General features: G+C 43.8%; 1 protein-coding gene across 2 annotated transcripts in view; it reads left to right on the top strand.

Moving 5' to 3' along the window:
• Positions 1–10,235, top strand: part of Tdp1 (tyrosyl-DNA phosphodiesterase 1) — a 77,233-nt gene extending 66,998 nt beyond the window's left edge. For both annotated transcript variants that reach the window (XM_027931697.2, XM_027931698.2), the window contains exons 15-16: positions 4,953–5,061; positions 9,901–10,235. In XM_027931697.2, the coding sequence (XP_027787498.2) occupies positions 4,953–5,061; positions 9,901–9,974 (183 nt within the window). In that variant the 3' untranslated portion in view covers positions 9,975–10,235. The remainder of the gene's footprint in view (positions 1–4,952; positions 5,062–9,900) is intronic.
• Positions 10,236–18,670: the final 8,435 nt, after the last annotated feature.

The raw sequence follows: 18,670 nt of genomic DNA, 5'->3' as shown, positions 1-18,670 counted from the left end.
AAAGTGGTACCTTTTTTTTTTTTTTCCACATAATACCCTAGAATTTGGATCATAAATGGCATTCAGGAGGAAAGCATATCAGCTCCTGTCAGACGAGGATGGTTCAAACCCCCTTCTGAGGTCAGGCGCCACTGACAGAGGTCTGGGTCCAGGCCGCGCAGAATCAGCATTGCCCTGACCCAGTGGAAAACATCAAGCTAGGAGCCAAGAAGAGGGGAGTCGTTTTATTTTTTAAACCGAGACTCCATGAACGTATTAAATAATCACTAAATTGGCATTAGCCTCTGGTACCAGGATTTCCAGGGGATGGCTCATTCTAAAGCGCCCTGCATGACATGGACCCTTGGACTTCCAAGGGGTTCTTTCCTTGTCATGGTGCCCGGTGGTGGGTATGAGACCATCTCTTTGCTTAGTCAGAGGAACACAGGACCAAGCCTGAGAAGGACAGGGTTCCACATCTGGCCTTGCCACTGTTGCTGGCTGTGTGATCTTGATTAACTGTTCAACCTCTTTCCTTCTCTGAGAAATAGGACCATTTGCATTATTACTAAACACACCTTGAATATACATAGGATTCTGTTGGTTTATTTTCTGGAATACTTACCATGTGCTAGTCATTGTTCTAAATAATTTATACATCTTCACAGTAGCATTGTAAATCAGATGCTATTGTCTTCATTTAATAAACAAGGAAACCAAGGCCCAGAAAGGTTAAGTAACTTGCCTAGAGGCACACAGCAAATAACTGATCTTCAAAGTAAGAGATTGTAGTTTCCTGAGATCCAGAAAATGTCAAAGGTATGCCCTGCCAGTGGGAACAACTGAAAGGAGGAAAGGAGCAGGCTGTGGTGGTCTTTGGATTAGCAGGACTCAAATCCTCCAGTAGCCCTTGGTCTCCTGGCCCCTTCCTCACAGTCCCTGATCTGGGGTTTTGGGGTTTTGGTTTGGTTTGGTTTTTCTTCCAGTCTCTTTCAGATTTGTTCCTTTCTGCCTCCACCGTCCACTCTCATCCCGTCACCTGTGTAGCCGTCGCCATCCTCTGTCTGTTTCCTGTTCACGTTGCAGTAACTTGCTGTCCCCTCTCTTGGATCCCTCATGCAGTCGTCCTCCCTGACCCCGGGAGCAGGGCACCTTTCCAGAGCCTTTGCAGTTCCTCTCCTGTTGCCGTGGTGGAGGCCGCGCACTTCCCAGGGCCCCACGGCGCCTGTGTAGTGGATGATCAGCTCAAATGTGAGCACGGAGGCTGGCGGGGGAGGCTTGTCCAGTGCTGGGGCCACAGCTTTGGGTTCTGACATCCTCCACTGATGGACTTGAGAGCCCCCAGCAGTCGGGCTATGCCTGGCCAAGCAGCTCCCAGAGCCAGGTCTTCCCCAGCTTGGCTACCTGCCCATGCCGAGTCACTCCAGCCAGGGAGTGAGCCCGTGTGACAGGGCAGACCACAGATGTCTCCACTGCCGGTCATTCAAAACACTGTCCGGTCTGGCCCCCAGTTCCCTCCGTGTGACCTTCCCCCATACACACCCCACTCAGCACCCAGAGGCTCGCTGTGCTCTGCCCTCGATCATGCTGCTCCGTCCCCAGGTTCCTTTGCCACCTGCCTCTCACCAGTATGGCTGTCTTTCAAAGTGCAGCTAAAATATTCTTCTCTACAAAGCCTTCCCATCTCCTGCCACTGAAGATAGGCCGTCCCTTCGGTGCCAGTGTCGGTGCCGGGCGAGCTTCACCTGCGGCCTTACTTGCGTCTTGACTTGGCATCTTCAGCAGCGCTACTTCCGCACTTTACCACAGTCCTCACCACGCAGAGCTCTCCCTCAAGCTCGTATTTGCTCCCTCACAGAAGCCCATAAAGCAGGCAGGGAAGGCTCTTCATTCCTGGGTCTGCAGCTCAGGATTTCTTGTGCACCTACTGTGCCCCGGGATGTGCCTGGGCACTAGAGTTAGAAGCAGTAACACAGTGACCACCAGAAGCTTTGCTCTCTGGGTTTCACAAGAACAGTGCCCCAGTGTCCCTCCCACCAGCCATCTGAGTTCCTAGAGCACGCCATGCTCTTGGTCACCTCTGGGCCTGGGAGGTGCTGTTCCTCCCTGGAACATTTTCCTTTCCACTCCCGCTTCCAAACCCTGCTCCTCTTTTAGGGTTTGACCACAGTGCCACCTTTTTTAGGGAGGCTTTCACTGACCACCCCCTCCCCCAAAATCTACAACAGCCATGCTGGTCTCTGAAGGTGCTCTCTGGCTGTTCTTTAGGTATACTTTTCACAGATGTATTTGTCTAATGTCTCCTCCCAGTTGTGCAGTCGATGAGGCAAGAGATGGTGACTCTTGTACACGCGGGGCCTGGCACATGCCTGGCCCTGGGAGGCTTTGTCAGCCCCTTGACCTCCGTATCCTAGTCTGGAGGGATGCCGACAGGGTCTCCAAGGCAAGGTCCAAGCCAAGCCGAAAGGAACTTGAGTTTACAAATCAGAAACTGGCCATTCTAGTCACTGAAGTTCCAAGTTCCCCCTGGGACAAAAGATTATGGTTCATATGGGGTCATGTGCGACCCAGAGAAGGGGGACTCTGGGGAGCACAGAGGAGCAGACCAAGAAGCACAGCTTATGGGCTGTCTCATGGCACCCCAGGATCTTCTAGGGTGGGGATTTAGCATGATAATCAGCGTGGATGGGACTCTGCTCTCTGCCCTGCACATGTGCTCTCTATTGTTTAAACTGGATGAGGTTAGAGTCGGCATCTATCCTGTTGGGCCTGTGTTTGTTAGGGTAAGCACATAAACCCACACAGAGGGTTGATGAAGCAGCAGTTACAAAATCACAAGAAATAGGTGTGATGACCTTAGGCTCTTGGGCTCCTTCATCCTTCTGTTTGTTGAATGAATGAACAAACTCATGAATGAAAGCATCCGCCATTCACACAGCTTAGCAAGTGCCAAAGCAAAGGCTGAAACCCACATTGTCTGAAGCCGAGGTCAGCGTGACGCTTTTTGTGTCCTCACTGTGTCTAGGACCAGTCTCCCCTTACTAAGTTACATGATCACAGGGACTGAGAACCTGGTCCTTATTCTTTTTATGGTGAGCGCTGTTGAGTATGTGGGTATTTAGGCTATGAAGGGCAACCTGTGTTTGGATGCTGGAAGGTGGGAATGAGAGACAGGCAAACTAGGGAGCAGAGTTCCAGGGTGATCCAGGAGGGCCCAGAAGATGCCCAGGTGGAGACTCACAGCCTCTGGGACAGGATTCCTCTGTGTTTCTCCTTTGCTAACAAAGCAATAAACCTTTTTCCTTTTTCTCAAAATTCTGTCCTCCTTATTGTATTGGCACTGGGGACAAGGACTGAGCTTCAGTAACAAATTTGGCACCCCAGATGGGACCCAAGAGCAGCCCCAGCTCCAACTTTCTTGGACAGGCCTGGCTTTCCGAGGAACCCCATCCATGCTGAGGTTGCCAGGTGCTGGAGAACTCGCTGAGAGCCGACTGCTGGAGAGTTAGGAGATCAGGGAGTTTGCCTCCAGTTGAACCAGAGAAGCTGTTCCTGCAAGTACAGGGAGGGACTAAGGGACTGTCCCAGCAGCTGCCAAAGCTCTTTTTGCTTGGGGAGCTCCCCCTTTCTCTCCCTGAATGATACAGTTTGCCCCATTGTGATCCACTTTGAGCAAAAGGAAACTGAACTCAGGAAGGTGGCAACACCCTTGGCCATCTGCATGATCCCTACCCTTTGTATGCCTTGTCCAGTCACCTGCCATCTGCCATTGTGGACCTCTGGACTGCTCTGGTACTGAATGCCCTTAGCTGTCACGCCACCTCCCCATCCAAGGTAGAAAACAAGGACTTTGGGCCACTTCCCCCAACTCTGCCCTCTTTCAGCAGGAAGCAGCTTGGAGATGTTGTCGCCCATTTTCCCACAGAAATGGAATGTGGAAATTAACAGTGCGGAAACTAACAGGGGTCCACTTTATGCTTTGAATACAGCCCTTGCTTCTCTGCCACTGCAACTGATTTTTAAAATAGACATGTTTCTATCTCTTCCTCTCTCTCTGCTCCTCCGAAGAAATGAAGGAATCCAGACTTCAGGGATAGCACCAGAAGATTTCACAAATGACTGTCTCCCAAATTCACAAGGGAATTACGACTCCAACAGAGAACACATGGAATGTAGCCTTTGAATCACCTCTTTAAAAGCCCCCTGTTTCTGCTGATGGGCAGAATCACAGCCTCTGGGACAGGAGTTCCCTGTGTTTCTCCTTTGCTAGCAAAGCAGTAAGCCTTCTTTTTTTAAAAAATCCCGTGTGTGGGGCCCAGAGGACAGCACTGATGTCTTAGTCAGTGAGAGAAGGACAGGGTGTGCGCATACCAGCCTGCAGAGAGCCTCCACCTCCACCCGACTCACACCTAAGACTGATACCTTGTTCCACAGTTCTTGGAATAAACTTTCCATTGTGATAGGTCGTGAAGAATTTCCATTTTTCTATTCCTATCCTATTAACTTGAGCACTTCCATTATACGTGAAAACAACTTTTACTTCTTCTTTCTCAGGACAGGCTGCCTGTTACTATAGCAATATTGAAAACATTTGAGGTATTTTTATACAATGAGTTCTAAAACTCCCTGCCAACTGTACATGGTGTTTAGTAGAAATGGGCTATAATATCCAAAATTGTTTCTCTTGTTTCTCTGTATCCTTTGTTAAACTCTTGCAAGCTTTTAATTTAATTCTTAAAATGTTAAATCTTATTTTCAGGGAAGAAAATAATTGGGAGGAGTTGTTAAATATATTTGCCTATCAAACATTGAAAATAGCTCTGAAGTCATTTGAATTTTGTTGTAAATGTCATAAAGATATGATTGCTTCTTGGGATCTTCCAGGTTCTTTATTTGTTTCAGTTTGGTTTTAGTTTTCTTGTTTTCTTTTGGGAAATGGCGTACAATCATAGATTCCCTCCATGTGTTTGCAGGGCCTGGACAGCTTCAAAGTGAAACAGAAATTCTTCTCTGGCAGCCGGGAGTCAACAGACCTTTTTCCAGTGCCCTATGATCTGCCCCCAGAACCGTATGGAAGTAAAGGTGAGACAGCTGAGGGGAACTGTGGGCAGGTGTATCATAGTAGAAACAGAGCCAGGGAGACACCACTGGTCCCTCAATGAAACCTGGCTCGTGGAACCCTCTGGAAGCTTAGGTTTACAGAGGCCCTTTTACTGCCCTGTGATCATTGGAGCCACAGTTCTCAAACTGTTTGAACCCCTTTGTATTCTCATGAGTTTTGAGATTCACGGAAATCATTTATTTATATGGGAATTTTGTATCTATTTGTGTTTACTGTATTAGGAATTTAAACAGGAACCTACAAATATTTATTCATTAGTTTTAAAATAATAAGCATATTTGTGTGATCATTTCCAAAATTAAAAGACAAAATCAGCAAGCAAAGTGGCATAGTTTAGTGGCTTTGCAGCCTCTTTGTGTTACAGCTAGAAGCAAGCTCCATTTCCACAGCTGCTCTGGGCTGTTGTGCAGTCACGTCATCGGCCTCTGCACATTTGTGGGCTCATGACAGCGAGAACCACATGCTGGCTTCATGCATCATGAAGATAATTTCTTACTTCAGAACCTCCCACCCCTCAAAGGGAGGTCCCCAGGCCACACTTGAAAACTGCTGCACCAGTCTGTGACTTTCCTGAGGGCAGTGACCAAGTGTGTTTCACAATAGAAAGGCCATTGGCATATCCACAGCAGGCTCAGAAGTCCTCAGCCAGCCAGCAGGCTTGGTGCACCTTCTGTGTCTGCCCTGGGTGGACCCAGCCTCACAGGCTGTCCGGCCACTTCTGTCGGTCCTGAAAACGTCTGTGCTTAACACAGTATCCAACCCAGAGCTAGTAGCCAATAAACAGTAGTCACCTTTAGTATGTTCTTACTGTAATATCTAGTTCTGTTCCCGGCACATGGGAGAAGTGATTTGGTGTGACTCCCCACTTTCCCGTGGGGAGCAGTGATTTTTTTTTTTAATGTCTAAGGCTTGCCTGTGTCAGTCCCCTCCCCTTCTGGATTTTTCTATTCTTCAGGTTCCTTTTCCGTAGTTTTTTTAACCCAAGGTCTCCTGAATAAACATAAGTAAGGTGACGTCTTGAAGGATTCTGATTTGGGCCTTGCTCCCCAACCCAAACCCTGTCTGGACTCCCCCACTTCCTTTAGTCCTGATCTCCAAAGGAAGAGGAAAGCGAGTGTGGAAGCCATAGAAAGTCTAAAAAAACGCCCTCACAATCCTTCCCCTCCAACAGAAAAAGCATTCCCCAGAACCCAGAAGCTGACCACAGGATGATAAATCTCTGATTTGCCCAGCAGGCAGAATGCTTTGCAATGTGTCACTGTCTTTTTTATTTCTTGGGCATTTTCTTTAAAGATACATACAATAGAAAGTGGAGCATTTTATTTTATGTCAGTGCTATTTTATCTCTTACACTGTGTTAGTAGCTTGTAGAATAATACCAGGAATTCAGACACCACCACTTCAAAAACAGCCTACATTCAAGGAGCCATGTAGACTAAAGAACGGCATTTTACCAAGATGTAGGAAAGTGAGTGGTTAAGAACATTTCAAAAGCACTTCACTTTAAAAAGTGATTTTCAAACTATTATGACACATACAGGGTCTTGTTCGGGGCTTTTTAAAATCAAAACATGATTCAAAAAGCTTAGCAAAGACATCTACTGCTGCACAGTCCCGCCAGATATCTTGAAACCAAGAAAATGATCAAATGAAGTAAAGCAGAACCTAAGACCCAGCTACTGAGGTCCCTTGCTTTCTGCAGGAGCTTCTATTCATTTGTTCTCTCATGGGTGCATAGTGAGCACCTACTGTGTGCCAACAGTCTGGGATGAATCAGTGAACCAGATAGGCATGAGGTCTCACCCTTATCATCTCCTGAAGTTATATGTAACTTCAAACCCATTTTGCCAATGGGACTTAGTATTTTATTGAGATGACGTCTTATGAAGCAAAATCACCAGTTTTTTAAATTAATACAAATTGGGTCCATATGTCCCATGTGCTGTGACCCTGAGCCTGAGGAGAAAGTGAAACAGATCAGTCCCCCACCTCTCCTGAGCTCCATTCCGTGGGGCACTGTTTTGTGTTCTTTCACTGATACTCTGCATTATCGTATATGTTACTGAGAAAGTAAAATGAGGACAGCCTACCCGAACCTAAACAATAAGTGCATGTCCCACTTAAGAAGTAACTGAGCATACAAAGCTTCAAAGGTGTTAGTTACATTCTGTTTGTGAATAGGTTATTGTATTTTCATTTTTATTTATTTATTTATTTATTTATTTATTTATTGTACTTGGGATTGAACCCAGGGTGCTTTACCATGGAGCTCCATACCTAGCCCTTTTTATTTTTTGAGACAGGGTCTTGCTAAATTGCTAAGGCTAGTCTCAAACTTGTGATCTTCCTTCATGAGTCTCCCTAGTCCCCAGGATTACAGGCATGTGCCACCATGCCCAGCATTATTTGTTTTTAGAATATACCTGGCATATATATATATGTGTGTGTGTGTGTGTATGTGTATAAATATATTAAAATAATAAGTGTATATAATTTTTTCTTTTACTGTTGTAATGTTTTTAATGCATGATAGTTATACATAATAGTGGAATTCATTTCTTTCACATTTTTTACAAAAATGCAGATATACAGAAAAGTTGCAAGAGTACAAACATTTTGTCACATTTGCATTCTTTCTCATACTTTACATTTTTCTGATCCATTTGAGTGTTGCAGACATGATAGCCCTTTTTCCCTAAATACTTCAGTGTGTATTCCTAAAAATAAAGTCATTTTCTTACATGACCACTTTACATTTATCAAGATTGGAAAGGTCCGTGGCATCTAGCAGCTCTGAACAAATATTACATGCACATGCATGAATATGCATGTAATATTTGCATATTAGGTTACAAGCCCATTTGTTCTCTTAAGGAACAATTTGAAAGGATTACTTAAAGGGGGCCTTTTCTAAGCCAGTGATTGTTAGTACTGATAGTGTAAAAGAGACGAGGGTCACAGCCACCCTCTTCTCCCCATAGCCATGTGTCTAGCTTTCCCTCCAGGTTTTGGGGGGGACCTGTCAGTGAGTGTGGAAATTGTTGCCTACAGGGGCAGACACATTGAAAAACCAGAACTGCAAGAAATATGCCAGATGGTGGTCTCTGGGTCCTTGCCTGGTCCTCACTGACTAATTGAGGGGGAATGGAGTAAATACAGTGATCTTGACATCACTGGCTGGTTAGTAAATGTCTGCATCTGAGATCCTGTATTACTGTGAAGAATCCCTCCAATAGCTGCTCATCTAGCAAGAAACAGGGTGTCTGCTACCTTGGGAGTGAAGCAAAGTTGATACTACCCCACTGAGCAATATATAGAAGAGGGGTATAGAGTAGGAGTCCAGGCCCAGAAGATGCTGTTTGCAGTAGAGAGAGCCTAGGCTGGGGTAAAGACGGGGGAGTCAAGCCCAAGTCCATGGCCAAGTCGCTCAAACTTTAATGAAATAAATATGTCAAATGGAAAAGGCTGCCTTTCTCTAACAAGCTTGGTAAAGTTAACAAAAAAGGGATTGGTTTCATGCTTTCAAACCATCTCAAGGCCAAAGATAAGCAATAATGTTCTGATAATTTGTTGCCATCTTCAGAATTCTTGCCTGCGCATCCTGCTGGGTGCTGCTATGTGCACAATTGCTCTAAGATTATTCAACAGGAACAGCAAGGCTGCTGCAAGGAGAGGCTGGCAGAACCACTGTTTCCAGGCTGTTTCTGAGAAGGGAAAGGGTCCCTATCAGGAGAGTTTGCAGAGCCAAGATGCTGCTTTAACGTGGCATCCTTCTTAGACCTGCAGTGAGCTCTCCAGCCCTGAAAAGTTCTTCTGTTAGTAATACTTGTCGAGACAATGAGATGGGATTTATTTTTAATCCTTGTGATGTATTTAGATCTTACCCATATTCTTATGGTTCTTTTGAATGGTTTAGCTCTCACAGGAACTATGTGTGGTAAAGATGATACTCTGAAGTGTTTTCAGTTTCTAAAATATCTGTTAAAAGGGAGAAAGAACAGTTCGCATTTATTGAGTACCTTCAACATGACTGAAATTTTATACATGCTCTCTTCACACTAATCCCTGGTGGTTGCTAATGTATTTGCCATTTCAGGGGAGAAACCTGAGGCCAAAACCCAGATGCCTTCACTAAGGGCTGAGAGGGAGGGAGGTGGGATTTGAACCTGGGTCCTGGGTGTTCCTTCTAGTGTTCATAACCACACCTGTTGCTTTTTCTCACATTGGTCTGCAGTCAGTCTTTCAGAAGTCTTCATGTCTCATTGATTATTAACATTTAATAAGAAAGCAAAAGCATTTCACAGTCAGGACTCTGGTCCTCTGGGGCCTGCTGAGAGCAGCAGAGTGGCCTGGGCTGCGCCAGCTCTTGCTTCCTGCAGCACCCTAAGGAGGAGAGGCGCAGCTGCCTGAGGCGGCCCCTGCTGTGTGCCAGACACCACGTCTTACTTGCTATCTGGAATCATCTCATTTGTCTCATGACAGCACCGTGGTGTGGGTACAGATAAGGAAACTGGGGTTCAGACTGGCAAAGTAATTTGCTTGTGTGGCAAGGCGAGGTGGCAGGCCTGGATTCATCCTTGGGTGCTGCTCACCTCCCTTCCCATGCTCAGCTGACCCTGTGCCTTAACATGAACCTTTACGAAAACCACTGTCTGAACGGGGTATCCTCCAGTTGATTCAAAGACATTCTTCATAGTTTGGAGACCTGAGCACACAGTGATTTTACCCTATCAGGTGAGTGAGTTTTCTGTGATCCTGTTCAAATAAATATTCTATAATGTTTTGGTATTTTTTCCCAGATCGGCCATGGATTTGGAACATTCCTTATATCAAAGCACCAGATACACACGGGAACATGTGGGTGCCCTCCTGAGAATCTTAAAGCACTGTGAAATTGAGCATAAGATGTTGAGCCCCAAACCTTGGATATTCTTGTTCGTACTAAATGTTCATTTCCCTTAAAATCTGACTTGCATCCCTGCAAAACTCATGAAGGTTGCTCTTGTGAACTTGGATGTTGGTTATACTTTTAATGTTTATTGTCAGCATTCTCACTTAAAAAAAAGTTTTATTTTCTTATTTCACTTTTATATGTTTTGGAAAGAAAGCTATTAAACTTCACATGTTAATAATATGTATGTATGCAGATATGAAATTACCCCCCTACTGAAGAGGACTTTCCTTATGGCGTCAGCTCTCAAAAGTTGTGGCTTGACTGTGTTTTGTGATTCCACCCTCTCTCCATCTCCGAAGGTATCTTCAGCCAGCCTGGCTTTCCAGAGAAAGCAAGCCGTCCATCACAGCCCCCTGTCTAATCCAGATACCCACTCTGCAGCTCTCCATGGGTTTCAGCCTTAGCTCCCCAAGCTTCTCATTGCCAGCGCCCTGCCTGCTGCCTCCCTGCTTACAGACAGGTCACACTGGTGACCACCTGCCATTTGCTTACCCTTTCCCAAGCTAGAAGGGTATCTCTTCCATCCCCAGAAATTTCCAAAGACAGCTCATAGGATCATACAGAAGCACATAGGTATCTTATTTAGAAGAAATACTACAAGGGGACTGACATTGGTGCCGTCCGTTTACATGAAGGAAGCTGAGGCTGTGTCCGCTGGTCATACGGCTGGCTGGGGTCAGAACTGTGTCCTGCTTCTTGTGTGTCGGGCTCTCCTGAGGCGATTTGGACCGTTTTATCCTGTTCAAGGCTGACTCCGCGCTGGTCACCAGCCTCTTCATCGCATAGTTTAGGGAAAAGTTAAATATTAGTTTTGGGGAAAAAAAAAAAACGTCTAAATAGTCTTTCAAACTCTTTCTCAGAGGCCTAGGACTTTCCAAAGCTACCTTGAAAACTTGGGGTTGTGTGTGCTGAGCTAAAGCAGGAGGGTAGGAAGACGGGCCTTTGAGGGCCCTTCTCTCACAGAGAACTTCTGGTTTACAAACTGGAATTCTATAAAGGATATTATCTGGGACTTTTTTCTGCTAAAAAAAAAAAAAAAGAAAGCTATTGAATTCCTTAAGCAGTTCATTTCACGGGTAAGAAGACTAAGGCTTGTCTGAACCTACCCTCTGTGTACTACAACATTCAAACCCTACACCAGATGAGCACGCTGGGCATGGAGGAAATGGGGAGAGTCTGTGCTAGCAGCAGAAGCCAGCATAGTGGAGGGCAGGCCCCGAGCTGGTACCCACCCGTCAGAACTGTGGCAAAGAACCTGAGGTTTGCTGGCTTCATCCTCGAGGCGGGGCCAGAAACTTGGGTGACTTCACTACTAGGGTCCAGGCAGTGCCAGTCTGCTGGGGAGCTGGATGCAGCCAGTCAGAATGGTGGCATGTCCGCAGCTGGCCTTCGTGGCCTTGTGGTCCACATAACAGTACAGGGAGGCAGACGGGCAGTCTGGGCCAGAGCGCAGAGCTGGAGTCAGGTGGGCCAGGATGGACTCCTAGCCCTGCCACTCACCAACCTGTTGCCTGGGCCAGGCCAACTCACATTTCTGTGCTTCAGCCCTCGGCTGTAAGACCAAGGTTTGCACCCCCCATGGAGGGTTACTTGAATCTTCCGGGAGATTGTGCAAAGTGCTGGCGCAGGACCAGAAGGGGCAAGGGGCAGCCCTGCCTCCGCTGTCATTCATTTCTCAGGACAGTCCTCGTCCCTAACATTCCTGTCTCTACTTATCACAGATTGGTCCCCTGACCACCCTCCAGCCCCAGGGGGACCCTGGATACCACCTGTAGATGGGGCTGGGTAGCGAACTTCAAGGGCCATGCAGGATCAAAGAGTCTACTCTTGGTGGGTGTCCAGCAGTCCTGTGGCCCTACCCATGAGCAGGGACCCAGGAGAGGCCAAGGCTGGGTTGGGCTGTGCTGAGCCGAGCCGGACCAGCCAGGTAGGGCCAGCACCACATGTTTTCTGGGCACAGTTGTAGCACACTTGGGAAGTAATTCCCTGAGAATAGTCCCGAACATGTGGAACACAGAAGGTCAGCAGTCCAACCCATATGGTCCTCAGTTTAACGGGACTGGCTAAACTACCTACAGTGCAGGGGAAAGTGCCGCAGAACCAGGCTGCTAATGCTTTCGGGGAAACCGCACCTCTGGTCTCAGGCTGCATCTCAGCAACTCCTCCCCACCTGAGGACACCCTCCCTTCCCCTGTCTGCATGAAGCAGCATGGCCCCTTCTGTGCCTTTCCCTGCATCTGTGTGACGTGCCAAGGCAAGAGGTGCCTGGCTGAGCAAGGAGTTTTCCACATGGGGACTAAAGAAAGGAGGGCTTTGTGTCATGAAAAGGTGTATCTTCTTCAGCCTTCCCTGACATTCTTTTGTGAAGAGAGACATATAGTCTAAAGTGTAGAGATGTCCACAGCAAATGACAGGCTCAATGCTTGAGCACTGCAAAGACCCAAACACACTGAACAAGAGAACGGCCAAGCATGACACCTGGCAATCTACAGGAACTCACATGCCATTTTGGCAGGAGGATTTCATGTCCCCTGTTTCCTAGGAGTCCTCATGGGAAGGGAAGCCTGGTCACCACCAGCTGCTTGGAGTGAGTGAGATAGGGTTTTCAAATTATTTGTCAACATACTCCTGGGCAAAACTGCCTGTTTTTAACTGTAGTGTGATATAAAGCAGCCTTGAATTGCCCTGGTCTGGGCTGATTTTTTCATATAACATTATATATAACATTATATAACATTATTTGTTACTATTGCCCAAGTTCTTCTTATACTTCAATTCCTATATGTAAGTGCTTTAAACTCACATCACCATTGTTGGCCCCGTTTGACAGATGAGAAAACCAAAGTTCAAGGGAGTTAAATAACAAAAGGTCCCACCTTAAGCAGTGAAACCAAAGCGGCTGCCTCAGTCATGCTCATAGTCCTGCACCTCACCACCTGCAGAAGGAGCTTCATTTCTCTGGAATCTGGTAGAATTTATATGATTTTCCTTAATAACAATCACTCAAGTAACATGACTTTTCAAATGACTGACTATAGTTTACACATTAGACTCAGTATGCTTAAAATAAAAGTCTTGAATTTTAGTCTTTTTCCATGTGAAATTAAAAGCTTATTTTCTAGGGAAACTACTATTACTTGATCCTTTTTTTTTTAAGTTTTGGGACATTTGACATTCTGTCATTAGAATTACAATTGTAACCCTTCCTGAAGAATTAAGGAAGAATCCTTGGGAAGGCTTGCTTCAGATTGATGAGTGCCTCAAAATAAAGATTTGGTTAGGCATTCTTTATTTACATTTATAAAGCTTAGCAATTATACTGATGGATTAGTGATGTTAATTATGACAATGTATGACAAAAAATCTGCACAGGAACTCAGTGACAGGAACAAAATAACTAGAGTGTAGAGTTAAATCTAAAATCCTACTGATGATATGCTAACCACATGTTCTGCACAGGTCAGATCCCATCATGATAAAACCTTTGGAAATTTTCCAAATTTAATAGCCCATTTTTGTCAAGAAATAACCAGGACTAAAGAGTACCACAAGCTGCCCCATCTCCCATTACATTTCTCTCCACTAGTAACTTATATGGCTGTTGTCATATAAAAGGACTCATACCAAAAAAAGATGAAACAGACCAGAACAGGGGCTAGGTGCAGCCATTTGCTCCTGGGAAATGCCAGCCATGGTGTGACCAGGACCCAGTAGGGAGGCAGCTGATTGATAACTCTTGGGCCCAGTCAATGCCCACGGGTCCCTGCGCATTAACATTCACCAGCAGCAAATACTGAGCTGTTTGTGCCAGGAACTGTGCCACATGTTTACCCAATCTTCATAATAACCCTATCAAGGAGGCACTGTTACCCCATTTACAGATAGGAAACTAAGGAGATTATTTGTCCACAGTGGTACCGCTGACAAGGACAGAGGGCATAGCTCCAGAGCTGGGCTTTACTGCTATGATGTCCAGGCAGCAAATGTGGCGATGTTCCCAGCCGCAGCCCAGGAGCAGACTTCATGTACATGAAATGTGACTAGATATAAGACCGGGTAAGCTTTCATCACTGTCACAGCCATTCACTGTTAGCATGACGGAATCAACTAGCAGCACATACAGTCAAAATGTCCCATCAGTACACAGGACCAAGTGGCTGAATTGTTCATGCCAGATCTTGCTGGCAAAGTAGGCACCTTTTGAGGTAGAGGAGAGCGGGCTGAAAACTTGGCACTCGTTTGTATGCTTTATTAAATTTGTTGACGTAAGCCTATCATTTGTATTGACTTGCTAGATCAAAAGTACAGAATGGGGGCTGGGGATGTGGCTCAAATGGTAGCACGCTGGCCTGGCATGCGCGGGGCGCTGGGTTCGCTCCTCAGCACCACATAAAAATAAAATAAAGATGTTGTGTCCACCGAAAACTAAAAAATAAATATTAAAAAATTCTCTCTCTCAAAAAAAAAAGAAAGAAAGTACAGAATGGGATCAGTGGGTGTCAGACAAGAAGGTGGCATAGAAGATGCTAGAGACTAGCAAGAGGCAAAAGGCAGCCCAGGAAATAAGGTACTGGGGTGCCATAAACAAAGATGTCTCACACAATAATGGGTGGTGAGCAAATGAGGGCGCTTGTGTTACAAGCCTTGGAACCATCCAAATCTGCACTGTGCAGAGGTCCAAGCGAGTCTGTCTCAAAGCAGAATGGCTGGCACATGCAAGCTCTCCTTTATTCTCTTTTGACCTTCAAGAAGCTCCACTGAAACCACAGTCAGACAGTCTTTTGTTCACGTGTCTCAGACACTTGGTTCAGTCACCTGTTCCCGTGGTGGCAAGGTTTGAACTGGAAGGCATCCAGACCAAACTCCGTTGGTAAGACACAAAACAAAAGAGAAGCTGGGCGAGGAAAGACAAAGGAGAAGTTGCCTCCACCCATTCACTCTGGGTCAGCATGATTTTAGCTAACTTGGTACACATCATCATGCCAGGAAGCAGGTGACAGTATCTCCAGTTTTAAGGGGTGAGAATAAGGTTCAGAGTGACGCAGCTAGATCATGAACTAGATCTGTGCCTCTTCTGTGGTGCTGGGTCTGTCCTGGCTAAGCCAGTGCATGTCCCTGTCTGGGCCCAAAGATGCAGATGCCATTGTGTGGGCCCTGGATAATTATTTATTCATAGTTCTTTAAAAATTATCATGACCACTGCTGAACACAATGGTACACTCCTGTAATCCCAGTTACTCAGGAAGCTCAGACAGGAGGACCAAAAGTCTGATGCCAGCCCAGAAAATTGAGTGAGACCCTCTCTCAAAAATGAAAATGGCTAGGATATAGCTCAGTGGCAGAGCTCCCCTGGGTTAAATCCCAGTGCCACAAATAAAAGAAAATAAAGGTCAGAAAGCGACCAAAAGCAGGCAGGAACTAGAGGTGAGTCCCCATCTGGAAGAAAGGCACCGTGCTGGACAAACTTCCTGTACTTTGTTTTTCACCACTTCGAGCCAGAGTTTGAGTCTTAGTCTACACAATGCAGAACATGTAAGCCTCCAGTGGAAAGTCTCTAGTCCTGCTGGCTAGAAGAGCCAGAGCAGAGGGTCTGGAGCAAGAATGGCCTCTTGGGAACAAAGGGGGAACAACAGAAGAGAGCCAGAGAGGGATTCCCAAATTCTGCTATATAAACCCTGCTCAAGTCTCTGGCCACCAAACTCTGTACAGAGGGCTAAAAACAACATTTTTAAAAGCTAAAAATTCAGTCTCTTAGTTACACAGACCACATTTCAAGTGCTCAGGAGTCACTGCATATTGAATAGAACAGATACAAGATATTTCCATTATGCACTAAGTTGCAATGGACAGCATTGGCTTGGTTCAACCCAATTAAAACAACCAACTCAGTGCCCTCCCAAAAAAGGGCCAACTCTGTACTGCTCATAACAGATCTGCTTTAAATGTAGAAAGACAAGGACAAATTAAGTGACTTGGAAAAGGTAGATACAAATGTCAAGCAAGAGGAAGCCATGGTGACTGAATTAATGTCACATAAAGTAGACTTCGAGACAAAGGGGTATTACCAGTAATGAAAAGAGACACTTCCTAATGATAAAAAAAAATCACTACATCAGGAAGGCCAAATAATCATAAAGACATATAACCTAATTACAGCTTTGAAGTACATGAAAGAAACATCAACAGTTAAGGAAGGAGTAGACACACAATTATACCTGATAATTTTAAACTCTCACCAATTGATATAACTAGAACTATAAAGACAAGCAGAAGATCTGAAAAACACGATTATCCTGACTTACCATGATACTATAACTGTAGAATATACATTCTTTTCAAGTACATATGGTACTAATGTAGCTGGACCACAAAACAAGCCTCAATAAATTTAGAAAGACTAGACACATGCTGAATATGATTCTCTGACCACATTGGAAATAAGTTAGAAATAATTTGCCTTTTAAAAAAAATACAAATATTTGGAAATTAAGCAACACATGTAAATATTTTATGGGCCAAAGAAGAAAACAAAATATTTTTAACACAACATGAAAATAAAACATTCCAATAATTTCAGGATGCAGATAGCACTGCACTAATAGAGCAACTTAGAGCTTTAAAATGCCAACATTAGCAAAGAAGAAGGATCTAAGATCAGTGATATAAACATCTACTACAAGAAGCTTAAAAAGAAGAAAAAAACAATAAGAATAATAAAAATAATAGAGTAGAAGCTCCAAGTGGAATTTATCCCAGAAATGTAATACTTTTCTTCTTAAAAGTTAATGCTTTCTAATGTTCATGCTTAACAGTAGAAAATAAATTGATGAAATTCAACATTTATTAATAGAATAAAAGAGAAAAGTATTGCAATACATGAGAGACAGCATGAAACAAAATTAAGTACTCATCCATGTTTCATTTAAAAACCAGAATGAAAATAAAAGAAAACTTCTTCAACCAGATAAAGGGTATCCATGAAAAACCTATAGCTAACACCATATATAATGATGAGAAACTGAAAGCCTTCTCCTAAGATCTTCAGTAAAGTACCTACTTCCACCTGTTCTACTCAGTAATAAACTAAGGTACTAGCCATTGTAATAAGACAAGAAAAAAAGATGGAGAAGGAAGAACCAAAGCTCAGATGTCATGATTATTTATATAAAAATTCCTAAAGGAATCAGTAAAACAATCATTATAATTAATAATCAAATTAACAAGTTTGGAGGAAAAAAGTAATTCACAAAAAGTCATCTTTATTTTTATATACCATGTCAAAAGCAAATGATTAAAAAACATTTTGAAATTCCATTTACAATGGCATCAAAAGAACATGACTTTACAAAATGATATGAACATGGCTTTACAAAATGACTTTATAAAAGTTATGCAAGATCTCTATAAAAATTTTCTAGAAAATCAAAATAGAGGGATATACATTACTCATGAACCATTCAAGATATCAGTTCTCCCAAAAATAGTTCAACATAATCCTAATGAAGATCACACAAGGCTTTTTCTGATGAAATTTAATAAGCTGATTCTAACATTTTTTAATGGAAAAAATTATTAAAATAAATCTTGAAAATGAAGAATGAAGTTGGAAGACTCACACTTCTTCAATTCAAGATCTCCTACACAGCTACAAAATAGAACAGTAATCTGCATACTGTGGTATTAGCATGGGAGTAGAGAAATAAGATAACAAAATACAGATTCCTGAAATAAATTCATTCCTATTGTCTTTTCAACAAATGACCCTGGAATAATTGGATATCCATGTGGAGAAAATGAATAACTCTGACCTCACACCATACAGAAATAAACTTAAATGGATCAGGGACCCAAATATAAAAGCTGGGGGAAAGGAGACAAAACACTGCACTCTTGAGGGAGGGTGTGTGTGCGTGTGTGTGTGTGTGTGTGTGTGTGTGTTGTATTTGGTTTTTGTTGATAGTCCTTTTTAAAAATTTATTTATTTTTATGCAGTGCTGAGAATGGAACCCAATGCCTCTCACATGCCAGGTAAGCACTCTACCACTGGGCCACAACCCTGGCTCAATGATTTCTTAATATACAGAAATTGAAGCTTCAAGATTGATACATTGGACTAAACAATGTACCAAAATTAAAACATCTGTCAGAAAACATTTAAGAACATAAATAGGCAAGCCAGAGGTAGAAAATAGTTGCAAAATGCATGTCTAAGAAAGAACTGATATCCTGGATATATAAAGACACTCTATAACTCAATAATAGAGAAAACATTGTTCAGTGGGCAGAAAATTGACAAAGATATATAAATGTCCAACCAAAGATGCAATTTTTTTTTACTCCTAGAACTTTACCCAAGAGAGATGAAAACACATATCATTATTTATGATGACCAAAATTTTCCAACATCCTGGTTTCTACCAATAGAAGAGTGAATAAAACTCTGTTACATCCAAACAATAAAAAAAACTAGAGAAAAATTACTAAGATATATAACATGAATAAGTCTCAAAAATCTCTCAGGAGTAAAATTGCTGGATCATAGGGTATCATCATGTATTTAGTTTTGTAAGAAACTACCTGACATTTTCTCAAAGTAACTATCATAACTGACAATG

The sequence above is a fragment of the Marmota flaviventris genome, chromosome 2 (assembly GCF_047511675.1).
Source record: "Marmota flaviventris isolate mMarFla1 chromosome 2, mMarFla1.hap1, whole genome shotgun sequence".
NCBI classification, from domain to species: Eukaryota; Metazoa; Chordata; class Mammalia; order Rodentia; family Sciuridae; genus Marmota; species Marmota flaviventris.
The sequence above is the reverse complement of the archived record's forward strand: the minus strand, read 5'-3'. Positions and strand labels throughout refer to the sequence as shown.